General features: G+C 40.0%; 1 protein-coding gene across 2 annotated transcripts in view; it reads right to left on the bottom strand.

Moving 5' to 3' along the window:
• LOC137291418 (peroxidasin homolog) overlaps window positions 1-27,847 on the bottom strand; it is a 203,084-nt gene that overhangs the window by 11,799 nt on the left and 163,438 nt on the right. The window contains exons 2-11 of one of the 2 annotated variants that reach the window (XM_067822751.1): window positions 11,534-11,605; window positions 9,546-9,617; window positions 9,090-9,161; window positions 7,231-7,302; window positions 5,886-6,049; window positions 5,535-5,570; window positions 4,175-4,292; window positions 3,536-3,699; window positions 2,286-2,555; window positions 1,419-1,535 (exon numbers count right to left, since the gene is read on the bottom strand). In XM_067822751.1, coding sequence (XP_067678852.1) covers window positions 1,419-1,535; window positions 2,286-2,555; window positions 3,536-3,699; window positions 4,175-4,292; window positions 5,535-5,570; window positions 5,886-6,049; window positions 7,231-7,302; window positions 9,090-9,161; window positions 9,546-9,617; window positions 11,534-11,605 — 1,157 coding nt within the window. The remainder of the gene's footprint in view (window positions 1-1,418; window positions 1,536-2,285; window positions 2,556-3,535; window positions 3,700-4,174; window positions 4,293-5,534; window positions 5,571-5,885; window positions 6,050-7,230; window positions 7,303-9,089; window positions 9,162-9,545; window positions 9,618-11,533; window positions 11,606-27,847) is intronic. The other variant, XM_067822752.1, reaches the window with a different exon arrangement.

Here is a 27,847-nt window from a genome sequence, read left to right as displayed (position 1 = left end):
ATATTTTCTTTCACAAGTAATAAATATATTTTTGTCCATTCTGGGTGTTCTTTTCTGAAGTCCTAACTGCCTGGTAAAAGGAAAATATTATTGTTATATGCTTAACTTCAGAGTGTAACCAATCCTGTACAACTGATACCTGAAAAGATTTTATCTGTACATTTTGGATTTCTGAAATTTTCATTTAATGGTATATAATGAACAAATTATTATTGTTATGTGATACTGTACACATTTTGTTGAAGAAAATATTGACCTGAAAAATACTGATCATATCTGTGAGTGTAATTTTGAACTAAGTGAAATTTGTTACATCAAATATGTATTTACTAAGTTTCGTAACTCAGAAGGCTCTCCTTAATTAATGTATGAACTTTCAATTTTATGTCTACACTCTACTCTCATCAATCAGATTGTTCAAAATCTCACCCATTTCTGGCTGTACATTTGACACTGAACAAACATTCCATGTTATATATAAACACGATCAGCAGCACAGGATCGCTGTGACATATTGGAGAATAGTTAATTAAGTAACACAATTCATTCTGTTTAATTAATATAACATATGCAATAGTAATTTTGTAAATACAGCAAAAATATGGTGATAACTGTTCGCCAGACATAAGTAGTCGTCATTCAACCTTATTTCCATAGACTTATATGTACAATACTTGTGAATTCTCATGGGTTGGAGGAATCAACACAGCTACAACCACATAATTTCACTTTAATTTCTTGTTGCTTAGTCCTTGAAAAGACATAAAATCAACATAGTAAGTATTTTCAGAACAATGTAAACATCACTGCTTCAGACAGGTATCCGAAGGATATGTCATTAGTTAAATAACAGAAAGAAAATTTTATTGAAATTATGTACTTCATACTGAAATGATGTGAAATCAGCCTGCAAAGTTTAACGATGATCCAACCAAAACTCCATTCATAAATATAATTCATGTAATACTTATTTTTCTGAAAATATAATTTCTTTGAAACTAGATATTGGTGCTATTTACATATTCTTTCCATGGGAAAAGAGGTTTAAGACTCACTGTCACATCTTGAAAGTGGTTAACCGGAAGTGAAGAACTCTTGGTGAAGTATCATGTATAGAACCTATTGGTATAGGGGTCACACAAATTCTGCAAGCGCATTTCTGTCTTTCTCTGTTTCTATGCTTTAAATCTACTGGGTCATTTAGATCCTTTACTCATGACATACCTCAACATTCTAGAAAACATTTTGTCCATGACCCAAATGTCTATTATGCTTGACAATCTGATATACAGCTATAACCTCTGTGACTTACTTTCTTGTCCAATGACATATATCTTCGTGACATATTATACAGCTATAAGGCTAGGTGAAACACTGTCCTTGAACTAATCTGAAATCCTTGAATCTAACTGACATACCATCTTTGACCCATGACAAGACTGGACTGGGATCCCCTCTGGCATTGCAGCTGAAGTCTGCATTATCACCCTCTGGGACTTCTTGGTCTCGAGGAATCACAAAGAATTCAGGGGGAGCTGGAAAAAAACAAGCAGTTTTATATACCAGTATGTGACTCACCATAAAACTTCTTATCAATGAAAAGTTCTGGAAAGAAAAAACTCGACTTTCCTTACTATCACCTTTAACACAAACAGGCCCCCCTAAGTAATTGAAGGAATTACAGCAAATTTGTAGGAATTGCATCTCAAATGTAAACAAACGCAGCCCACTCGCGAAACAATTGCAGCCATATCAGCAATTTAGCGGTAATAACTGAAACACATCGGCCATATCGGAAGCAATGTCGGTAATACTTGAAACACACTCGGCCGTCTTCGGAGATTTTTCAGCTCACATCCGTGATTTGTCGGTGACGAACGGAAACTTACGCAGCAAAACATGGCGTTGTTCAAAGAAGCACCCGTCTCGCTGACTTTTGTTTTTAGTTCCTACTATTACATTTTTATACTTATCCATCTTTGACCATCCTTGTTGAATGCGTTTAGGTATGAGGTGTTGTTGGAGCTATAGCTTATTTTTTTAGGAAAAGACTGTCACTGCAGAAGAGTGTCACAAGTCATGCCCCTGGAGGTTCAGATGTAAACAACATTTGAGATGCAATTCCTTCAAATTTGCTGTAATTCCTTCAATTACTTAGGGGGGCCTGACAAATACCAGCCACAAACAGAAACTGGTTCACTGTGAAATGTCGCAGTCAACAGAAGGCAGTCTGACCCCACGGTGAGGTAGTAATGAGTGTTCTGCTGTGTACAAGCAGTACCTACACTGGATGGTGACCCTAGCTGAAGCTGTGATGGTCTGGATGCTGTTGGCCGCGCTGCACCTGTAGAGGCCCTCATCCTCCTCCCGCAGATCACGGATCATAAGTGCACCATTGGACAGCAGACGGAACCGTGGGCTGCTTTGTAGGGGGGACCCATTCTTTGTCCAAGTGATGTCTGGTCGTGGGTTTCCCGATGCCCGACAAAGTAGCTGAATTGTCTCACCTGCCACATCCGTTATATCTGCTGGAGTCTCCATGAAAGTCGGGATCACTGAAAACACACATAAAAATGACTCACAACATCACAACATTAATATGGCTAAAGTTGACAAAAGAAATGACAAAAAATCTAAAACCCAAGCATGTGTTTCACATAATTTGTGAACATGACAGTTACTAGATACGAATGTGTCCCATCTTTTAATTGTCCACTGCACTTGGATATAAGTTCCAAATGAAGCATCTCTTTATGTTTTATAATATCCATCCCTTCATATGCTCTTGTATTTGACACCCATGCAATACTGTACAGCTCAGTGTAGTGCTGTTTTGGAATTGACAAATTTCTGCCAAAGGGTAGGGCACCACTCTAATCATGGCTGACTGTGCATTGCTGGCTAAAACAGCTAGACACCTTAAGCTTCATTTGTCTCCAAAACAGAAGATGGCTTCTATACAGGTCGACAAATCCAAAGAATCTTCACCAAATTTATCAAATTTGTCTTTTCTGCACTTGCAGGGGAATTATGAGCCATCTCCATAAACTGTGTCCACAGAATGAAGCCATCTTTCTACTTTTGTCTCTATTGCACAGCTTGACATAGAGAGACACAGACATGTCAGAAAACTTTCAGTTAATTGTGACCATAATATCACACATCTCTTATATACATGACAAATTCATATCACCTCAAGTACTAGTATCTTACACAGAGATGACATCCACAAGACTAATTTGTATTTATTGGACAAGGTCAAAACATAGATTGTGGACATCCTACAGAAACATGGGGGCATAACACCAAAGGCAAGCCAATAGGAAAGTTCCCTTCTAGCACAGTTGTGTGCATTTGTTTATGTACTGAAATAATTTGATAGATATTTACTCCCATAAATGGAAAGTGTCATACTCCTTTCAACCTTGTTATGAGGTGACAAATAAGATTTGAGCGTATATGCACTCATGGGTCCACCCTCTGACACTGCACTAGTTGCTCCGTCAAATCAGTAATAGAATATTCCATATCTTACCCGGCTCTCCAAAGTACCTCAGCTCCACTTTATTTGTCTTCACCTCGCCCGCAGCATTCCTTGCCACACACTCATAAGCCCCCTGATCTGTGTCCTTCGTCTCCTGAATCATCAGCGTACCATCAGAGAGGATAGTCAAGCGGTTATCAGGCTCCACCATTTCACTGCAACACCACAGCCAGACATTCAGTTATACACCAATGCATGTCCTAGTACCACTCTGAGAAGCTGTAATTCTACTTGGGGGATGATCAGAATAACAAATTCAAGTCAACAAATCAGATTAGCATGAACTTAGGTTCGAGTGACACATGCTACTAGCATAGAGACAGGATGTGCTAAACTCATTTTCATACACATTCATTCTCATATTAAAGTAATGCAACACTTAAATAATGAGTATCATTACATTTCCTGTCAAAACAGAGACTTAATGAATAACATAAACTATTACAGAACAATTACATAGAGGGCCTTGTTTCAGTTTAAAAGAGAAATTTACCTTCCTAAACTAACACTAAATGTGAAAATGAAGATTCTATAAAATGAAATAACCTCCTGATGGACCTCTTGCTCACATTACAGAATATATGCCCAACTAAACAACAGAAAATCACTAATGACAAAACCACCACTCACCTGTTGTGGAGCCATATTATTTCTGGATTAGGCGTGCCCTCTGCTCTACAGGTGAAGTATGCTGTGTTGCCAAATGTCACGTCAACGTCTCTTGGCTCCATTGTAAATCTTGGCATTTCTAACAGAAAACATGGGATAGGATTAAGATTACGTGCATCACTGGGTGGTTGGATAGTGATCAGCTCGCATATATACAAGGCACATATCACACAACTAAGACATGTGGTTCATAACACTGTTGAAACACAAAGCTTGTTACTAGTGCCTGTACTTCCTTACAGGTAGAAATCATCTACTTTCATAAAATGGTTTATGCTGGTAATAGTGCTCATTGTAGGTGTGACGATACAGAAAATTCATGACAGTGATACAATACGTATCGCGATACCATGAAAATATATGATTCAATCCTATATATATCATGATTCACTACCTTTAGTCATTTTCTTTAAAACTGTATATTTTAAACATACATGTACTTAGCAAAACATTGGTGAAAACCATCCCATGTAGATGGGAGTAAACCAGGATCATGTCATATTTGTCCTTGCCCCATGAACAATGACCTCACCATTCACCTGTATGGCGGCCTAAATTTCCTACCTATCTTTATGTATGAAAACTTGTTAACAACCTCAATATGGCTGAGAATGTCTTTTCAAAGCTAATGTACTGAAATCGTTCTGGAGTTGGTATCTTTTATTATCCATTGTTACCTGATTGATCATTTATGTATGGCAACCATCAATATGGTTGTAGTAACCATAAATAGGTATATGTTTATCCAGAAACCACAAACAGCAATTTACCATACTTGTAATCTTTGACAACCTCAATTTTTAACAGCCTGTTTGGCAATGTGGATGTGTATACAAATCAAATGCCATTGGTATAACTCAATCTGACACAAACGTCTTACCTTCACCCTCAATTACGACAGACATTGTGAATCAACATTGTCTTCAACCAGTTGTTACAAAGACACTCACTTACAAAATAAATAGGACCTACCTCTCTCAATCCTTTGATTGCAAAATGAAAAGGAAGACATTCAGTGAAGACAAAGAACTGCAGCGACCTTATTACACACCATATATCTCATCTAAAGTACATAATAACCCACTACTCGTCACAACAAACAAGGAGTGTTATGCATGTTGCCTCCACTTCTCTTTATGACACTGGCTTCATCATACATTGGTAACTTTTTGTGAAGTCATTCCAAATAAGAACATGTTGTCATCTTACAAGGAATCACATTTTCATAATTACCCTGCTGTGGTCCCAAGAAAAGTCGTCTAGTGAAGATGGCATGAAGCAAGTATGAGAGAGTGAATTTCAATAAAACCTCAGTACATACCTGATCTATGGTCAGTATCATTAGCCACTTGATATTCTGCAAGAATGTAAAAGGGTCACTAAGCACCTAAAACTTGTACATATTCAAATTACTGTATGTACATTGTCACCCTGGATGTAAAAGAGAAAACATTTTTCACACTTTGAAATGTAAAAGTTTGATGCCTCCACCAAAGTACAAGTTACTTAATGTCATAGACATGTATAAAGAATATTTGACAGAAATTCGAAATTGGTGTTGTTTAGAAAGTGCACTTGAGAAAGACAAAAAATTACAAACTGAATAGTTCAGTAATAGAATGGATATCAGTTTTGACAGTAAAACTGAAATAGGCTTGTAAGGAATGCTCACCACAGTGGAAGTCATCCTGGGATATGCTCATGAGAGACCTCCCCTGAAGTTTGCTGGGAAACTCACAGGTGGCAGCAGCCTGTGTATAGCCATGTTTTTCCTTCAGCATGTTGGACAGCCACATTAACTGACAGTCACAGACCAGTGCATTTGAGTCCAATCGTCTGAATTGTCAATCACAAACAAATGCATCTGTACATTGCATGTCCTTCCGCATTACGTCATAGTATATTAACTGATTGTGACAACTATCAAGGTGTTACTGATAACTCAAATCACACATTGTGCCCAATGCATTGTGCCAACTGAACATAGCATTGTGCCAACTGAACATAGCATTGTGCCAACTGAACAAAGCATTGTGTCAAACGAACATCGCATGGTGTCAACATAAGATTTCAATTCCCAGATTATGTCTTGGCCTGATGGACAGCACACATAATCTTGAAACGCCTTTGCATTACAGGCAAAGATAGGAACAGACCCATCCCAGCATTGTTTGGAAGGTTAATAGCTGCACAATATGTATTAGAAACATGAAGTTTCCACTCCAAACTAACAAATGTAATGAATTAAACTATTTATTTATAAGTAATTTCATAAGTCACTGCTTGCTAAAGTGACAAAGACATTTTACATAATGATGACACATGGAAACAGACTCAGGCTACCATTTGTATGGAACCCATGATCAAAAAACATGAGGTTCATGCTGTGCCATATACTAAGAGTGGAAAAAACTCTGGAAATGTTAAACCTGTATTTTAATAGAAATGTCTTATATTTTTAAATGTGCTTATAAAAAGGCTTTGTTGGGGACCATTTCTGTTTGGGTGCTTCCATTTCCAGATACCAATGTCATGCAGATTTTGACATGGCCTCTACCAATTTCCCAGTCAAATACAGCAAACTACATTAGATGTTGGGTAAGCGTATCAGCAACACACTGTCAGTTGTAAGTGTCATACATGGACCAGTATCCTGATCCCACCTGATCACACAGTACCAGACCCACACTTACCCAGGCACATGTAGAGAGTAGAGACAGTAGGAATGCCAGTCAGGCTGTACAAGTCATCAGTATTTCAGATCACATTTGTGAACAGACTGCTGACATGGTTTTGTTTGTCAACCCCCTTTGTGGATCTGAGAGGTTGTTGTCTGCTTGTGTTGTGACATGACTTGCCCATAAACAAGGGACATGATTCAGCAATTGGCCATGTCAAGCCATACAAAACTTTCATGGTTGAGAACGTTTTCTTTCCAGAATATCAATCTTTCAAAGATTTCTTATTTATACCCTCATCTTTGTGCACAATGCTAGGGAGCTTCAATATGTACTTACAACCGACGCAGATGTCTGGAGTGGGAGAATACACCTTTTGGTAGACTCTTTAGCTTATTGCTGTGTAAGAATCTGCAACAAAAACACAACAGTAGCTAACCAAACTTTGTCCAAACCTTAAATATCTCAGTAAGTATATAGCCATAACTAACACTGACATGGTTAAGCTGGTGGAACAGAAATATTCAAGAGAAAATTCAAAACTGTAAGCAATTTAAGTAAGATCGAGAACCAAAATTGTTTTGAGTTTCTGAGAACTGTGGTCTGACAACAACAGAGTTAACTGACAAGTATCCATAATGAAGAAGATAAAACCTGTTATGACAGTATGTTATAATGAAGAAGATAGAACCTGTTATGACAGTATGTTATAATGAAGAAGATAGAACCTGTTATGACAGTATGTTATAATGAAGAAGATAAAACCTGTTATGACAGTATGTTATAATGAAGAAGATAGAACCTGTTATGACAGTATGTTATAATGAAGAAGATAGAACCTGTTATGACAGTATGTTATAATGAAGAAGATAGAACCTGTTATGACAGTATGTTATAATGAAGAAGATAGAACCTGTTATGACAGTATGTTATAATGAAGAAGATAGAACCTGTTATGACAGTATGTTATAATGAAGAAGATAAAACCTGTTATGACAGTATGTTATAATGAAGAAGATAAAACCTGTTATGACAGTATGTTATAATGAAGAAGATAGAACCTGTTATGACAGTATGTTATAATGAAGAAGATAGAACCTGTTATGACAGTATGTTATAATGAAGAAGATAGAACCTGTTATGACAGTATGTTATAATGAAGAAGATAGAACCTGTTATGACAGTATGTTATAATGAAGAAGATAGAACCTGTTATGACAGTATGTTATAATGAAGAAGATAGAACCTGTTATGACAGTATGTTATAATGAAGAAGATAGAACCTGTTATGACAGTATGTTATAATGAAGAAGATAGAACCTGTTATGACAGTATGTTATAATGAAGAAGATAGAACCTGTTATGACAGTATGTTATAATGAAGAAGATAAAACCTGTTATGACAGTATGTTATAATGAAGAAGATAGAACCTGTTATGACAGTATGTTATAATGAAGAAGATAGAACCTGTTATGACAGTATGTTATAATGAAGAAGATAGAACCTGTTATGACAGTATGTTATAATGAAGAAGATAGAACCTGTTATGACAGTATGTTATAATGAAGAAGATAGAACCTGTTATGACAGTATGTTATAATGAAGAAGATAGAACCTGTTATGACAGTATGTTATAATGAAGAAGATAGAACCTGTTATGACAGTATGTTATAATGAAGAAGATAGAACCTGTTATGACAGTATGTTATAATGAAGAAGATAGAACCTGTTATGACAGTATGTTATAATGAAGAAGATAGAACCTGTTATGACAGTATGTTATAATGAAGAAGATAGAACCTGTTATGACAGTATGTTATAATGAAGAAGATAGAACCTGTTATGACAGTATGTTATAATGAAGAAGATAGAACCTGTTATGACAGTATGTTATAATGAAGAAGATAGAACCTGTTATGACAGTATGTTATAATGAAGAAGATAGAACCTGTTATGACAGTATGTTATAATGAAGAAGATAGAACCTGTTATGACAGTATGTTATAATGAAGAAGATAGAACCTGTTATGACAGTATGTTATAATGAAGAAGATAAAACCTGTTATGACAGTATGTTATAATGAAGAAGATAAAACCTGTTATGACAGTATGTTATAATAACTTACCTAGAGTGCATTACATGAACTTTTAAAAAATTAAAGAAAGATAAACATTATTTGAATATACCCATACTTACAGTTGTTCGAGTTTAGGAAGGTCTCTAAATACTCTACTATGAATGGTCTCTATCTTGTTTTTATATAGATATCTGAAAGATGAACATCAAGTTGAGTACACAAAACAGTGAACACATTTGCACTTCAATAATTATACTCCACTACAGTCAGCTAGTGGATGTCAGTGTAACCTCTGTGGGTTAATGTATTTAAGATGTTAGCTTTCAAGATTTTCTGTGCACACAGAAAACCGGCCTCTGAAATGCTGGGCGGAGAAGGCATTGCTCATACTGCCTGGAATTACAACATTTCATTATAACAGTTGGTAACGATAATAAATTAACTGTCTTAATAAACTGCAAATTAGCATATCTTCATTAAGCAAAGTGGTTGTATTAGGAGTATATAAAGGTTACTATACATTATTGACATCAAAAGTGGTGAGCTACACTATCTGGACCTTCTAGGTTACTCACAAATATCTCAGCTCACCCAGTCCCTGGAAGGCCCCATCATCAAGGGTTTCCAGCTCATTGTTGTTCAACAACCTGAAAAATACATCAGATCTCTGACGGGGTTGCAGTCAATAGTTCTTGATGTAGCAATAGCTATTGCTGTGCACTACTCCGACCAATATCATGATTCACCAAAATACACAATTTATTTGTTTGGGACATCTATAATTTCCATGGTTACTGATTTGCAAAACTTAACACAATCTTAAACTCAACACATTTTAGCTAGATAAATATCTCTATAAGCATTATCTACAAACATCATGTTAGGCATGTCCCATATAGAGACCAACATACAGCAAGGTAGTCATGTCACATACAGAGGCCTACACACAGCAAGGTAGTCATGTCACATGCAGAGGCCTACATACAGCAATCCAGTCATGTCACATACAGAGGCCTACACACAGCAAGGTAGTCATGTCACATACAGACACCTACACAGCAAGGTAGTCATGTCACATACAGAGGCCTACACAGCAAGGTAGTCATGTCACATACAGATACCTACATACAGCAAGGTAGTCATGTCACATACAGAGACCTACATACAGTAAGGTGGTCATGTCACATACAGACACATACACAGCAAGGTAGTCATGTCACATACAGATACCTACATACAGGAAGGTAGTCATGTCACATACAGAGACCTACATACAGTAAGGAAGTCATGTCACATACAGATACCTACACACAGCAAGGTAGTCATGTCACATACAGAGGCATACATACAGCAAAGTAGTCAAGTCACATACAGAGACCTACATACAGCAAGGTAGGCATATCACATACAGAGAGCTACTCTAGGAAAAGACTGACAGAAGCTTGCACCTCACACTGTGTGTATGGTAGTAGAATCACAGTGCAGCATATTATTAATGTAAAGCTAAAAACACTGAAAGAACTAAATGAAGCAAATATCCAACTTAACCAAAATTCCAATATTGTCTAAGATAAAAACCTGACTCCTGACAACATACCAACTACCAACAATAATCATATTTCTGTATGGTACTTATGAGAACATAATTTCTTGCTTTCAAGGGTGTTTCTTAAAGAACATCTATGGTATCTATGCCAGACACCCAGACTGAAAGCTAATTCTGATGCCAGATCTTTGATGACGCCTACAGTGTAGCAGACAACAATTGTGATGGAGAGCATGAGAGTGGAGAGCAGTCATGCTTCCTTCTCCACCAAACTGATGGCAGGACATGTGTATACATTCTCACTGGTGAACTATAAAGAACATGATGTGTTCTGGAAAGGGACGGTTTTGACAGTGAGGGCATGCTGACTTGGGGCAGGATAACAGCTGCAACAAGGATCCCCATCATAATGGGACTATGGCTGTGGGGTATCAGAATTTTCCATATGGTCGCTTAACTGTTTTGGAAACAGAACAGCCTTTTGGTGACATTTTAACAATTTTAACACCAGAACACGTTGTTCAAGCACTACAGGCAAGCGGTATCTTAATCTGAACAGTGTTGATGTGTGACCCTGGTCTGCAAGATCCCCTGATTCAACACTATCTGAATCCTCCATTAACACTGCAGGAAATCCATCAAATCCTTGCTCGGATATGTGAACACGCAGGCGAGGGAGCCTGCATCAATGCACAAGATGGATTCACACACTGAGAACTAGTTAATTCCATCAACATTTACAAAATAAATACCATCGGGGAAAACTCTCCCACATCAAATTTTGTCAGCTTGTCTTTCAAGAAGAATTACCTAGAGGACAATCCCATCAAATGCCCTTCAAAATTTGTAGAATGAATTGTCCAGAATCCAGTTCCGACAACTCTATATGTTATTTATATCCATTGGTTTGTTTTTCAAAACCATTTTTCATTTACAAACAGCTTGATTAACACCATGGACAGATGACATTATAGTGCATAATATGAACCAATAATCAAGTAAGCAAGGCATACTCACAATGTTTGTAAACTTGATAAATTCCCAAAGGATCCCCTTGGTATATTCTTTATTTTGTTGAATCTTAAATCTCTGAAAAGAAAACAGCACAAATTTAATGCACATCATTAGCAAGCATTGTCACTATGGTGCCATAATCCCCACAGACAGTAATGAAAGTGAAGGTAATAATTGAAGTTAAGATGAAGTTAATTATCGACAAAAACAAAACAATCCTTCTTTCCCTACAGATGTGACATGACATTCTGCATTCCCTACAGATATGTGACTGCAAACATCCTGCTTTCCCCACTGATGTCTTAGTGACTGTAACATCCTGCTTTCCCTACAGATGTGTGACTGCAACATCCTGCTTTCCCTATAGATGTGTGACTGTAACATCCTTCTTTCCCTACAGATGTGACTGTAACCATCGCACTTTCCCTACAGATGTGTGACTGTAACATCCTGCTTTCCCTACAGATGTGTGACTGTAACATCCTGCTTTCCCTACAGATGTGACTGTAACCATCCCACTTTCTCTACACATGTGTGACTGTAACATCATGCTTTCCCTACAGATGTGTGACTGTAACCATCCCACTTTCAATACAGATGTGCCACTGTAACCATCCTGCTTTCCCCACTGATGCTTTAGTGACTCTAACTATCCTGGGTTCCCTACAGATTTTTCAGTGACTATATATATCTTTTCCTTATAGATGTGTGACTGTAACCATCCTTCTTTCCCTACAGACGGGTGACTGTAAACATCCTGCTTTCCTCAAAGATGCTTCAGTGACACTAACATCCTTCTTTCCCTACACATGTGTGACTGTAACATCTTGCGTTCCCTACAGATGTGTGACTGTAACATCCTGCTTTCCCTACAGATGCATGACTGTAACATCCCACTTTCCCTACACATGTGTGACTGTAACATCCTTCTTTCCCCACTGATGTATTAGTGACTGTAACATCCTGCTTTCCCTACAGAAGACTGCAACATCCTGCATTCCCTACAGATGCATGACTGTAACATCCCACGTTCCCTACACGTGTGACTGTAACATCCTTCTTTCCCTACAGATGTGACTGCAACATCCTGCTTTCCCTACAAATGTGACTGTAACATCCTGCTTTGCCCATTGATGTATTAGTGACTGTAACATCCTGCTTTCCCTACAGATGTGACTGCAACATCCTGCTTTCCCTACAGATGTGTGACTGTAACATCCTGCTTTCCCTACAGATGCCTGAGTGACTGTAACCATCCTGCATTCCCAAAAATGCTTCAGTGACTGCAAAATCTTGCTTTCTGTACTGATGTGTGGCGGTAACCTGCTTTCCCTGTTTTAAAACTTTGAGTCTCAGAACACAAATGTTGGTATCAGACTATGATAATTAGTACATACATTGCAGCTGAGTACTTGACTAGCCAATAGATGCATGGCACATACACATATGATATATTCATAACAATCTTTGTCACTTTTTCATATGGGGAAATAACACAAAGGCTGATAAATAAAGTATGGTTTCATCTAATTACATCATATTAGAGTGTCATCGGTGTATTTAATAGGAAGGACTGTCCTTATCTGTTGTTTTACATGGCAGACAGATGCATACACATGCTCAAATGTTCTCTACACAGCCCTATGGACTACACACTACTGACATACATGTCCTTCACAATGTGCCTGAGCAAACACTAGCATGATTACCACTTACATTATCTTCTTTTATCACAGAATTCATAAACTTGTGCACAACAAAAAATATCTACACCCACGCAGATACACCAGCCTTTTCATTCATAGCTGTTCCTCTGAAACTACAGGATAGAGTGAGTAATCCATAACATGTGATGCCAATATGCCCCAACCATCCACAGCTTCCACCTTCCTTGTGCAAACAGGCTGAGAGCTCTTATATGTGAGGATTTGGAATGCCTACAATGGCACCTAACATTGCTGTCTGAAACACACACCATTTATCTCTTACGTGTTCATTACTGCTGCAATCTAAATATGTGGGCTTTCATACCTTTTCTCAAACTATTGTATGTATATAGTAAGAACCAACACAGCATTGAGGGACCTACAAGGGCACTAACTAGAGCCATAATACACTGATGCTGTGCACTGATGTGCACTCTTGTCATGCATATAAGTAACCACAAGAGTACCACAATAATCTGCTGTCAGGTTGACAGTCTGTCATCAGACACACAAAGGGAAATACTGATAAAACCGACAAGCACTTACACATACCTTATGTGATGTAGTGCACAAATGGAATGGCCTCCTTTGAACCCATTACGAGAAATCTACAAGGCAGAGGCCATATGAGATTGTACTGAAAGGTTAGGCCTCAACTTGCCCAAGCATTGTCTCATGACCTGCACTATAAAACTCCAACCTCAAGGTCACCAGAAAAGGTGGGGACTTGTATAATTGATTATGCTGATGTGAACTTATAAATAACATTTGACTACATATACATATATGACTTCCATAATAGCTGGAATGTTATTGCTCACAGCGAGATCTGCAGCCCATTTTCTGGCTTTGCTAAATCCTATACAAACTATGATAGAACTATGTGCTAAAGAGAACAAGATAATTGGGATAAACACAACAGAAATAAATACACAGAATAACTTGATGACAAGGGCATCAATAAACTCGAGATCATCTTCTTCAAAGGCATTTAGAAGTTGGTGAGGTAATACAAGACACTATTATGGATGACAACTTCTTTAATTCTTTTAACACGACGTTTCAAGGCTAATTCTTGCCCCTTCGTCCACCTGACGAAGGGGCAAGAATTAGCCTTGAAACGTCGTGTTAAAACGTCGTGTTAAAAGAATTAAAGAAGTTGTCATCCATAATAGTGTCTTGTATTATCGAGATCATCTGATATGAAATCATCCTTTTCCCAACCCTCAGCCAAATCTCATCTACAGTGTTTTATGATGTGACATCACCAGTCTTTCACATATGAGCAATACCAATCCAATATAAAAGCTCCACAAAAGGCTGATTGAATGAACTGGTGGAGGCTTGTGAGTGTTGTGTTCAGTTTGGAGACAGAAAGCAGACTGAAACGTGTTATATATTATAACATGAACTGATGAACTAAAACAAAACAAACCTATAAACCTTTTAAGGAATCAAGGTATGACCTTGAAGTTCCCCACATTTTGTGATCCAAAGTTATTTCAGGTGGATGTACATATACTTTCTGAGAAACCAACAGTACATTCATTGACCATGTATAATAGTTTCACTCTGTCTCCTCTGTCCTTAAATAATGAAAGCAGATGCATCCTTGTAGTATTGCCATTAAAACAGGATTTTCACAAGCAGTAGTTGTGTGCACTTGATCCACCCACTTGATCACCATGTTCATTGCCCAAGGTACACAATAGTAGTCATGCTATGTACAAACTGTATGAAGGTTTTCATCAGTTGTAGCAAGCATGCATGTTATTGGTATCACTGTAAAGATCATGGACTTTGCTGACAAGTTCATCCAGGATGCTGACATTTCAAGCCACATGATCCAGTCATGTCAGCAGACAACAACTCACACAGGATTCACATTAGTAAGCCATCAAATAGTCACTAATATATGGGCCAACACAGCATATGCAAGTCAAGCAGATTACATATTACAAAATGTTTTTGATTTTCTGAAAATCCAACCAAAGCAATACATTTTAATGCTTCGACAAAGTCAGCCTAACCTGGTTTCTAAAGTATCAAGATCAATCCTGACAAACTTCCCATCCTCAAGTATTAATTATCGACTAATGCTTAGTCTCTAATTAAAAAATAATTTTGATAAAAACAAATAATTCTACTTAAATTGAAAAGAAACCATAGCGAACTGGGAGATACAGAACCCGAGTAAACATAGGTTTTCACTGCCATCACCACACACCCACCACTGGTATCAACAGAATGGTTCCTACTGCCATCACCACACACGCACCACTGGTACCAACAGAATGGTTCCTACTGCCATCAACGCACACCCACCACTGGTACAGAGTGATTCCTACTGTCATCACCCCACACCCACTACTGGTACCAACAAAATGGTTCCTACTTCCATCACCACACACACACTTCTTGTAACGACAGAGTGATATTCCTACTGCCATCAACACACACCCACTACTGATACCGACAGAGTGGTTCCTACTGGAATCATCACACACACACCACTGGTACCAACACAGTGGTTCCTACTAGAATCACCACACACCCACCTCTTGTAACGACAGAGTTATTCCTACTGCCATCAACACACACACACCTCTTGTAATGACAGAGTGATTCCTACTGCCATCAACACACACCCACTACTGATACCGACAGAGTGGTTCCTACTGGAATCATCACACACCCACCACTGGTACCAACACAGTGGTTCCTACTAGAATCACCACACACCCACCTCTTGTAACGACAGATTGATTCCTACTGCCATCACCATACACCCACCTCTTGTAATGACAGAGTAATTCCTACTGCCATCACCACACCCCCACTACTGATACCGACAGAGTGATTCCGACTGGAATCACCCCACACCCACCTCTTGTAACAACAGAGTGGTTCCTACTGGAATCACCACACACCCACCTCTTGTAATGACAGAGTGATATTCCTACTGCCATCAACACACACCCACTACTGATACCGACAGAGTGGTTCCTACTGGAATCATCACACACACACCACTGGTACCAACACAGTGGTTCCTATTAGAATCACCACACACCCACCTCTTGTAACGACAGAGTTATTCCTACTGCCATCAACACACACACACCTCTTGTAATGACAGAGTGATTCCTACTGCCATCAACACACACCCACTACTGATATCGACAGAGTGGTTCCTACTGGAATCATTACACACCCACCTCTTGTAACGACAGAGTGATTCCTACTGCCATCACCACACCCCCACTACTGATACCGACAGAGTGATTCCTACTGGAATCATTACACATCCACCACTGGTACCAACACAGTGGTTCCTACTGGAATCATCACATACCCACCACTTGTAACGACAGAGTGATTCCTACTGGAATCACCCCACACCCACCTCTTGTAACAACAAAGTGGTTCCAACTGGAATCACCACACACCCACCTCTTGTAATGACAGAGTGATTCCTACTGCCACCAACACACACCCACTACTGATACCAACAGAGTGGTTCCTACTGGAATCACCCCACACCCACCTCTTGTAACAACAAAGTGGTTCCAACTGGAATCACCACACACCCACCTCTTGTAACGACAGAGTGATTCCTACTGTCATCACCACACACCCACCACTGGTACCAACAGAGTGGTTCCTACTGGAATCATCACATACCCACCACTTGTAACGACAGAGTGATTCCTACTGGAATCATTACACACCCACCTCTTGTAACGACAGAGTGATTCCTACTGTCATCACCACACACCCACCACTGGTACCAACAGAATGGTTCCTACTGCCATCACCACACACACACCTCTTGTAATGACAGAGTGATTCCTACTGCCACCAACACACACCCACTACTGATACCAACAGAGTGGTTCCTACTGGAATCACCCCACACCCACCTCTTGTAACAACAGTGTGGTTCTTACTGGAATCACCCCACACCCACCTCTTGTAACAACAAAGTGGTTCCAACTGGAATCACCACACACCCACCTCTTGTAATGACAGAGTGATTCCTACTGCCACCAACACACACCCACTACTGATACCAACAGAGTGATTCCTACTGTCATCACCACACACCCACCACTGGTACCAACAGAATGGTTCCTACCGCCATCACCACACACACACCTCTTGTAACGACAGAGGGATTCCTACTGCCATCAACACCCCCCCACTACTGATACCGACAGAGTGATTCCTACTGAAATCATCACACACCCACCACTGGTACCAACACAGTGGTTCCTTTTGGAATCATCTCACACCCACCACTTGTAATGACAGAGTGATTCCTACTGGAGTCATTACACACCCACCACTGGTACCAACATAGTGGTTCCTACTGGAATCATCTCACACCCACCACTTGTAACAACAGTGATTCCTACTGGAATCATCACACACCCACCACTGATACCAACACAGTGGTTCCTTTTGGAATCATCTCACACCCACCACTTGTAATGACAGAGTGATTCCTACTGGAATCATTACACATCCACCATTGGTACCAACACAGTGGTTCCTTTTGGAATCATCTCACACCCACCACTTGTAATGACAGAGTGATTCCTACTGGAATCATTACACATCCACCATTGGTACCAACACAGTGGTTCCTTTTGGAATCATCTCACACCCACCACTTGTAACGACAGTGATTCCTACTGCCATCAACACACACCCACTACTGATACCGACAGAGTGGTTCCTATTGGAACCACCACACACCCACCACTGGTACCAACAGAGTGGTTCCTACTGCAGTCACCACACAACTATCACTGGTATTGACAGAGAGGTTCCTACTGAAATCATCACACACCCACCAGTGGTACTGACTCGCATGCTGCATGAGTGTTGATCAATGCCTTGGCAGTCAAGACTTGGAGTGAGTTAACCAAACAGAATTACATAACATGTCCCTTATTTGTTTGTCTCTGCAATTCCTTTTCTACCTTTTTCCCACTACAGTGTTGTCAGTTGACTATAATGGATGGATACAGACAAAGTTATTGGGTTTTACTGAGTGGATATTCTGCTGCTGGCTAGTGTGCATGTGTGAGACAGTAAATACTCACTTCCACCTGCACACCTCAACTGATGGTCAGTAAACAGTGTACATATAAGCAACCGAGTGCAAACACTCGCCATTCAGTAAACTACTCATATGCATTGTGTTTGAGGTAAAGAAATCAAATAAACTGCTATTGATGCTTTCACTTCTGATAACAACACTTTGGAAATCATGATGCTGATAGGCTAAATAGAAAATTCACCTGCTGGGACTGCCTGTGGATGGTTTGTCTGATACAGAGTGGCATCAAAGGAATAAATGAGATCACAGTTAGGCTGAACAAGATTTGGATCATGGGCATTCAGCACCTCGGGAACCAGTAGATATGCATGATGTAAGCAAGGTTGGTTAAAACATTTGCTCAATGCCATCACCAGGCCAATCTGGAATGTTGTAATGAAAGGTACATACAGACTTAAGATGCTATGACCATTAATAGGTCATTATACATAAAGATATTCATGGAATCTGATATCAGTTCTGTTGAAAAACAGGATATGCACTGGAATACCACAGGGGAATTTGTGCATACTGGTACGTCATTTATCACCTGTGGTTCAAGGTACTGGAGGGTTCCAAAGGATGTGGCACATGGCCTCACTGGGGTTGATATACCACTTATGGACTCCCTTGGGTGCAAGGAGCCATGATGGATGGACCTGCTTGCAAAAGCCAACACTGAACAAAATGCTACTCAGATGATGAATGGAGATTCTACCCATACCTTGCATGCATCATACAAGGGAACCTTTACCACTGGAACATGAAAACTTCATGAAGTCAGGATGGTATTACTTATCAGAGAACTACACTTGGTTTACTCAAATATTTGCTGTTCTGGGCTAGCAACAACTTACATCAGGAATTCTATATTGCATAGAAAAGGTTCAGTGTTGAGCGAGTCTTGAGGTAAACTGATTTTCCAAGGGACATAATGATAATGTGGTAAAAACTTTCCCTTGCGGATGGTTTGGGGTGGGGCACTTCAATGGTAGTCCGTCTCCATTTGGCTGTGTGGTGTGATGGAGGGGGTGAGGTGGATGGCATAGGTACAGTTTGGAAATATATAAATTACAGCATTCATTTTCCAGTTTACTTGCAAACAATCAGTCAACAGACTTTTTCCTTTTTTTTATAAACTTCAAATCATGCGTGGATGCATGTGTGCCCGAGTGAGTGAGTGCGTGCGTGCATGGGTGAGTGCGTGAGCGTGTGTGTGCATGCATGAGTGTGTGCGTGCGTGTGTACAGTCTCAAAAACTCCAGATCAATGATGTAATATGACATATGCTATGAAGAGTTACGTTGGTAGCCGAGACTCGGACCTTGAAATGTAACAGGTAAAAGAGGATGAAAGAAAAAAAACACATACATACGGATGGAGCCTAATACTGTATCCCCTGCTTTGAGCTAAACTTGTGGCAGGGAATAAAAAGTATCCCTACTTCACAAAGTTGCTCTAACTTAAGTCATATTTGTTGCAGCTGGACAATCACATGTCATTAAACTGTTTTCATTGTGCAAAACTCTAGTGATGACAGGTCAGATTGTTCCATACATACAAACTGTCTGACAATACACCAAAGTGCTGCTACATAACCTTAGTTACGATAATCACAGGTTTACCTTTGTACAGCAAAGCCTGCCATTAAAATAACACAATGCTGGAATATATGTCTTGTGGTAAACTAAAACATCTTACAACACTACTTGTTCATGTAACACCAGAAAAACAGTTTGATGAAAGTATAACATTTCTGTAAGCCAAACCCCTTTCTGGAGAATGCTTCTTTGGGTCCTAAAAATCCTTTTCTGTAGTCATAGACTGTATGGTTTCCCTGGAAGTTTGAAATCTTCCCTTTTTGAATTATTTAACAAGACTGATCTGTTTACTACAGTTTGTCAAATGTCCAAAAGATGCATGCAAATGTAGTAATGAAAACACATCAAACCAAAATTCCAAATGTTTATATTTTTTCCTTTCCACTGGCATAAAAAGGGCTCTTTTCATGTACCTTGTCATTTACACAAACACATCTTACAAAAAGTTGTATGTCCAGTCCTTACACACATACCCTCATCACTATTTAACGGGAACATTTGAGGTTATTTATCAGGCTTATTACACAGATATGTGAGCCCATTTGACTGGAACCAGTTACAATATTCAAGCATGCTGTTCTTATAATCTTTCAGGCAGTTGAACAAGAGACATTGAGACTGATATGATCAGATCAATTTTTAGCTTCAGATCCAGATTCTGCTTTGTTGTTTGTGCTGATGGAAACTTGTGTTTAACATATTCAGAGGAAATGTGCAGAGGATAAAGAGAACAAACTGACTTAAAATACTGCTGAGGACCACCTACTGATGTGATGAAACCCAAGAAATGCTGTGTGAGGTGGTACCAGCAACAAGCCAATCCACAAGTGTAGGGAGGTGCTGGATTGCCTTCACTATATCCAAGACCCATTTGGTGCTCTCCTTTTCCCATAAAAAATAAATCGATTTCCCAAACATCTCTTTTTTGTGAACAATATTTACATGTACATTCTGCACCTTTCTAATGTCATATATAAATGCCTAATCAAGGATTTGCAGCACAACACTGAGAGTCTGTGTGAGTGGAACTGTACCACCTACACTGACAGTCTGTGTGAGTGGAACTGTACCACCTACACTGACAGTCTGTGTGAGTGGAACTGTACCACCTACACTGACAGTCTGTGTGAGTGGAACTGTACCACCTACACTAACCAATGACTGCATGTACAGTGGGAGAGAAGCTTTGCTCCTTCAGTTGTGATACAGGTGGCTCTCATCTGGATGTGGGCTACAGTTTACATCACAAGGAAAAGTGTTGCCAAACTTAATGTCACGGCCATCACAATCATATCCTGCAGCAACTGATCCACAAAGGCAGCACTTTTCCACAGCAACACAGGGCAATGAGTGAATGTCTGAACCAGGACAAAGTATGCTGTACTAAACCAAACCAGTCATAATCATTGTTCATAGATGGATTCCATAGTAATTCATGTTTGCTTTCTTCAGTTACAGTCAGGCCGCGATAATCCGGACACTTCTGTTTTTCATCAAAAACGTTCGGATAGTGAAACGTACGGACTACTGAAACAAACTTTTATGAACACAACTACAGTAGAGTTACTTCCATTTGACATGACAATACAAAAATATACAAACGTTAACAAGTTGCAAAAGACTTTATTACAGTTTGTAGACATAACAACTTGAATATTCATATAATAACAAATCAGTGCGTATAATCATGTCTGGACAGATTATACATACACGTAACAAAACTCACTTGTGAAAGAAAACTACATGACGGTAACAGTTCTGAATAGAGGAGCTTTTTACTTCAGACCAGGAAGTTTTCTCGGTGCTTCTCGGAGATTAAGCATTTGCGGCCGGTCGGCACACTGGATGAAATGCAGTGAATGATATGAACTTTCACGTTGGTCATTGGCACACTTGTGTCTGGCAGCATTGTCACAAAGTAAGATCACGTTTGAAGCACGTGATTGCATCTGTCTGTCAAATGGTCGTAGCCAATCACAAACCATATCCAATGTTCGAAATTGTGCTCTTGCCGATAGAATGTCCGAATTCTTGACCAAAATGTTTCACATAAGATCAAAACTGTCTTTCGGGTTTTGTCTTTGTATCTACAAATTTCTTTTTTTTTGTACGGCAGTAATTTCACATAATTTACGCCTAGGGGCGGGTCTTGCCATTATGACTGACAAGCGTCAGCTGATCTCATTTTGACACGATCAGTGTTTTATACAGGAAGTAAGCACGACAGGTATTACTCCAACTAACCAAAAGTGAGACCTACTAAATGATCAAAATCACAAACTAACGACATCTTCACCTCGGAAGTGTCACTTAACAATTACCACTGAATGGAGCTCATGGTGTGAAGGGATTATCCGAACCTTTTTGATGTACCTCCGGATTAATGAAGCAAAACTGTGTGTAATTAGCTAATCTGTTACCACTGATTAGCGTCCGGATACGGAGAGTGAAGCACCGGATTACTGAATCAACAGATAATGAGTTTACATAGTAAACAAGATTGGTGACAGGTAGTTATTGTTCGGATATCGCGGGAATCGGATTGTTGGGGTCCGGACTAACGCGGCTTGACTGTATCTAACACTAAGTAGGGACTGTACTGTCTTGGGTCATGTGTGTAGAGACACTGAACTACAGTACTGTCTTGGGTCATGTGTGTGGGGACTCTGAACTACAGTACTGTCTTGGGTCATGTGTGTGGGGACATTGAACTAATGTACTGTCTTGGGTCATGTGTGTGGGGACATTGAACTAATGTACTGTCTTGGGTCATGTGTGTAGGGACATTGCCCTGCTGTACTGTCTTGGGTCATGTGTGTAGGGACATTGACCTGCTGTACTGTCTTGCGTCATGTGTGTAGGGACATTGACCTGCTGTACTGTCTTGCGTCATGTGTGTAGGGACATTGACCTGCTGTACTGTCTTGGATCATGTGTGTAGTCAGGAAGGACACTGACCTGCTGTACTGTCTTGGATCAGTGTGTAGTCAGGTAGGGACACTGACCTGCTGTACTGGCTTTGGGTCATGTGTGTAGTCAGGTAGGACATTGGCCTGCTGTACTGTCTTAGGTCAGTGTGCAGTCAGGAATGAATGAATGAATGAATGAATGAATGAATTTCTTTATTTCTGAAGATTTACAGTATCTCTGATGTCACTCAGAGCAAACACATAATGTTAATATATACAGGAATAGAAATATGAATGCTAATGTCACAAGCTGTGTAAGTAACTATTCAATAACATATGTACACATACTGCCAGTCATTGCTGCACAGAAAAGAGAGGACTGCCCAACACATTCTTAAGATGAAATACATATTTACAAAATAACAGTGACACATTTTCCCAAGTGGTCTAGTTAACAATTCCAGGTAATGTTTGAGTCGCTCCCCAGAACAGTGCAAGCATTTCATTTTCATCCAAAAGTTCAATTTGAACATAACTGTCAACATCCAGTTGGTCAATGAGGGTGGAGAAGAATTCATTTCGTTCAGTTACATAGTACTCACAGTGCAAAACTACATAATCAAATGCATGTCTACCACATCAGGTCAGGTAGGACATTGGCCTGCTGTACTGTCTTAGGTCAGTGTGTGTCACCAGGTAGGCCATTGACCTGTTGTACTGTTTTGGGACAACGGCAGGGTCAAAAAGGATATTCGCCCATCTTGCATCCGATTGTGACAACTGATATCTCCAGACTTTGGCTAGCATCCAACACCACATATCAACACATATTACTATCTACTAGGCTTGGCTACTTCACATGGTGTCACAGGGAGCACAGGGATTGGCATTGCAGACTTCAAACAATGGGTTAATTCACAAGATCATAATGAGCTTTCCTTGAATAAGTTGTTGTCCTTTGATGTGTAACATATGCCTTAGGAGTTCACAATATACATTTTCACATGAGATATCTCTGGGTGTTTTGTTTGTACTGAAAATAGTTTGCCTGGCATTTGTCCGCCCATCTCATTGCCTGTGGAGAAAGTAAATGTGAAATGTCACCTAGCTGGATTAGAAAAGAGCAAAACATGAAATGTGGCTAATCATAACACCACAAACAGAACAGTTCGAAAAGGGGACCTGAGACCTTTATCATTATTATAATTACAGTGCTTAGAAGAACCACACAAATATGCATCAACTTGCTGAGTTCCTTATCATCCCATCATGTAGCTATAATTGCTTCACTATATCTGTTGTGCACATACCAGTGGACATGGGAAGGTATGGTGGTGCTTCATGACTGATGTCATGATGTGGGAAGTGTAGAGGATGGGTGTGAGGCAAGCATGTGTCAGCACCCTATGATTCACACTGCCAGGCAGCCATGGATGATTTCACCACATACTCACTGGCATGATGTCAGCCTTATCTTTAGACACCAGGAATGCTTGGATGCAGTAACCTAGGGAATTCAATATATCTTCATTTTACATATAGTGCAACACCTCATCAACAATGTTACAATAAAATGAAGGCAATAAGCCATATTGGCATAGAGGTTGTAGTACACAGAGCATGGGTGTAAGCTATTCCTTGGGATGCTTATAATGTAACACGAATGAATGAAAGGTGCTTGTGTGGAACACGCTTTCCCAGTCATGCTGATGGACTGGGACAGGGCTGTACTTGTTCTGTGTGATCCAACATGACAACCAGCTGAGCGACTTCATTCTAACACTGGTCAGCCTTACCTACTATGATGAGAGTCAGCAGCCCCTAATCAGGACAGAAACATCCAGACAACCTGGCTTGGATACCTCATCCAAATCATAAAGTTTGGAAATTTATTTAAACTTTGACTGTATGGTATCAGTTTTTCAAAGCATGGATTGCTGTTATTGATTAAAGTCGATAAAAAATTACTTTAAATGTGCTGCACATTCCCTCCAAGCATATACCTCTGAGCTGTTTCAGAACACTCACAAACTGCTGATGGAAAACATGTCATAAGTTAGATCACTTAAGCATCAGTCCTTAAGGGCAAACAATGCTCTATTCACACTAACGAGAATCATGATAATGTGGTTTCTTAATAAGCAACACTGTCACTTTGAGCATATCAAACAAAATAGAAATACTGCTTACTAGTATTTGACAGACTGATTCTCTGTGTGTCACTGGGACTGATAGCTGTTGGTAGCTAATGACACAGACAGAATCATTAGATTATGACACACACAGATAGATAATTCTTTCACACCAATAAATGAAATGTTTTGTTTAATTGTTTATCAACTGATTATTGTTTCAAAATTATTTTAGAATGGCATGTGTATTGCCACAACAGTCAACAGACGAAAATGACTGATGATCTACTCACACATTCGTTGTAATGTTGTAATCCCTTGCATAAGATCCGAATAAGATATAGCAGCAAGTATCATGAAAATATCTCAAAAGCTAACAGGGTGATCCATTACTGCCACAGACTTGGACATGGTAGTCAGTAGTATAGGGAATGACAGTCCGAAAACACTTTTCAAAAACCCCTCTACAAAGCCTCATTTACTAAATGAGGCTTTGGTGGGACCCTTAGCTCTTGCTATTATTGCCCCTACTACAAAACCACGCCATCACGTTTACCGTGACTTGGCAGGCGGTAACACTGTGCCGTACGGTACGATCAATAATTCTTCTCTTACAAACCCCCTACCCGGCCCATCCCTCAAGTAGTATAAGTTAGGTTCGTCGGCTTTCATATCCACTTTATCTATGTTGTAAGTTTTGACCGACCATATAGGATCGGTGGCTCGCTTACGGCTATCGCCCTCGTGTTCCCCCGGCTGGTATAGATACCTAACTAAGGCCCTATCTGGTATCTGTTTCTCCTTTCCACGCAATGGAGCAGACGACTCTGCTAACACTGATTTTAGTTTGATAGCGTCTGCCGGTTTCTTACCAGTGAGCCGGGTTACTTCATGGTTGATTGCCGACACCACCTCGGGTAACCTCGCTACCCATTCGGTCGATCGTTTTCCAGTGGTTGTCATTTCCCTAGCATATTGATGACCGAACAAGCGCTCAGCCAAAGTCCTATTAAATCTCTCAACTATAGCTTGGCTGCGATGGGCTCCGGCCGTGCCACGTCTGACCTTTGTATCGTGTTTGGCTATCAGTTGTGAAACGGCACCCATGAACTCCCGTCCGGGATCAACTTGCAGCTCTGTTGGCCAAGTCAGCGGGCTGCGTTTGTATATGCGTTCTAATCCTTTGGCTACTTTGGCTGAATCTTTCGTGGTCAAGGGTTCGGCTTCCTTGTAACGACTGGCTACGTCCACTACGGTTAAGGCATACTTGTACCTCTTATCATGAGGTAGGAACAGTAGGTCTGCCTGGTGAATGCTATTAGGTATGTTAATTCCGAAACTCCTTCTAGGTACGTAGCGTGGCGCCGGCAAATAGATCTGCCACAGGGCTTGTTTTTCAAGCCACGCTTTGGCTTTCTCTGGTGATACTCGTGCCATTTTAGATAGCTTATCTACTGCGCTAGCTCCTTTCCAATATCCACGCGGGCTGTAATAAATAGCCTCAAATTTTTTCATGTCCATACGCGTATGTGTTTATACCATCAATAGCTATCCAACGTTTCGTGTCCATAGGCGATAGGGACGTCTTGTTTATAGTCAGTCCGTATATCTTATGTCCATCACTTCTAAGCGTGTTCATCTTATGCCTAAAGGTACGGGTCTTGAACAGGGCCTCCTTGAATCTGGCGTGTTTGATGTGTTGTTTCACCACATACTTCTTAACCCCTTTAGCTTTTCGGATCTCACTATTGTCGGTTTTCAGTATGGAGTACATCTTAGGCCTCAAACCTATGTACTCAGCTATTGGCGTGCCAGCACACTCGTCCTTCATCTTACCTAGGACCTTTTTATTTACCGTGCTGTGCATGGTATGGGTCTTAGGATAGTCGCTGGTGTCGTATAAATCGATGTGTTTTTTCATGTCCTCGTACACGTCCTCGGTTCGAATCTCCATCAGCAGGGAATCCGTGTCAGTGTACAGCACTTCGCACCTGTCGCCGTACTGTTTCTTAAGCTCGTTGTAGTAAAAGTCGTACATCAGGTGTTTGGATAAATCGAGGATACTCATCCCAACGTAAACAGGTCGGTTGAATTTTATGTGACTTTTCTTCATGTGTATGGCAACTAGGTCATCTGTGAATATTTTATTACGGTTGAATGCCGGACTGGCTATCAATTTCCTGAGCTTGTCTTCCTCACTAGATCTAACCAGTTTCACGGTTACGCGTTTCCTCAGGTTTTCCATAGTCTTACCAAACACCGAGTTGTTCATGAGTTTGTAGAGATTTTTCTCAAAATCACTGGTGGCTTTTTTTCGTAGGTCTGTGTTCATTCTGATGTAGGGCTCCATCCATGGGCTCTGGTTGAACATGAGCACCCTGTGTATTTTGGTCAGCCTCATACCCAATGACAGGTACAGCTGTAGGTTGCGATAGTGAACTATGTACTTGGTCTTATTCATTAAGTTAGGCACGAGTTTCTCAACGTCCGCCACACGACCACCTGACAAGTTATGTTGGTACTCAGACATCCAGTCTGTGTTAACCTTCATACGTTCGGGTGCAAGGGGATAGCTGTTGTGCGATGCGTGTAATGCCTTGGGATACTCTAAGTCAACTTCGAGGATATACCCTTTGTTCGAATCTGGTGCAATGCTCATAACATCAACGTTTGGTACCCATTCGAATCCTCCTGTAGGTAGATACTGACTCATAGCCCAGCCGTACAGGTTATTTGCGTCGAGGTAGAGAATGTGATTGGTTGGTTTGTTAGGATCGTAACCTTTCACGTATTGATTATTTGCTTTAGCGTATCGTTTGGATGCCATGGAAATCCCACCTCGCAAGCCTTTCTCAATGAATA

This window comes from Haliotis asinina, chromosome 7, assembly GCF_037392515.1.
Source record: "Haliotis asinina isolate JCU_RB_2024 chromosome 7, JCU_Hal_asi_v2, whole genome shotgun sequence".
NCBI lineage: Eukaryota > Metazoa > Mollusca > Gastropoda > Lepetellida > Haliotidae > Haliotis > Haliotis asinina.
This window is presented reverse-complemented; position numbering and strand designations above follow the sequence as displayed.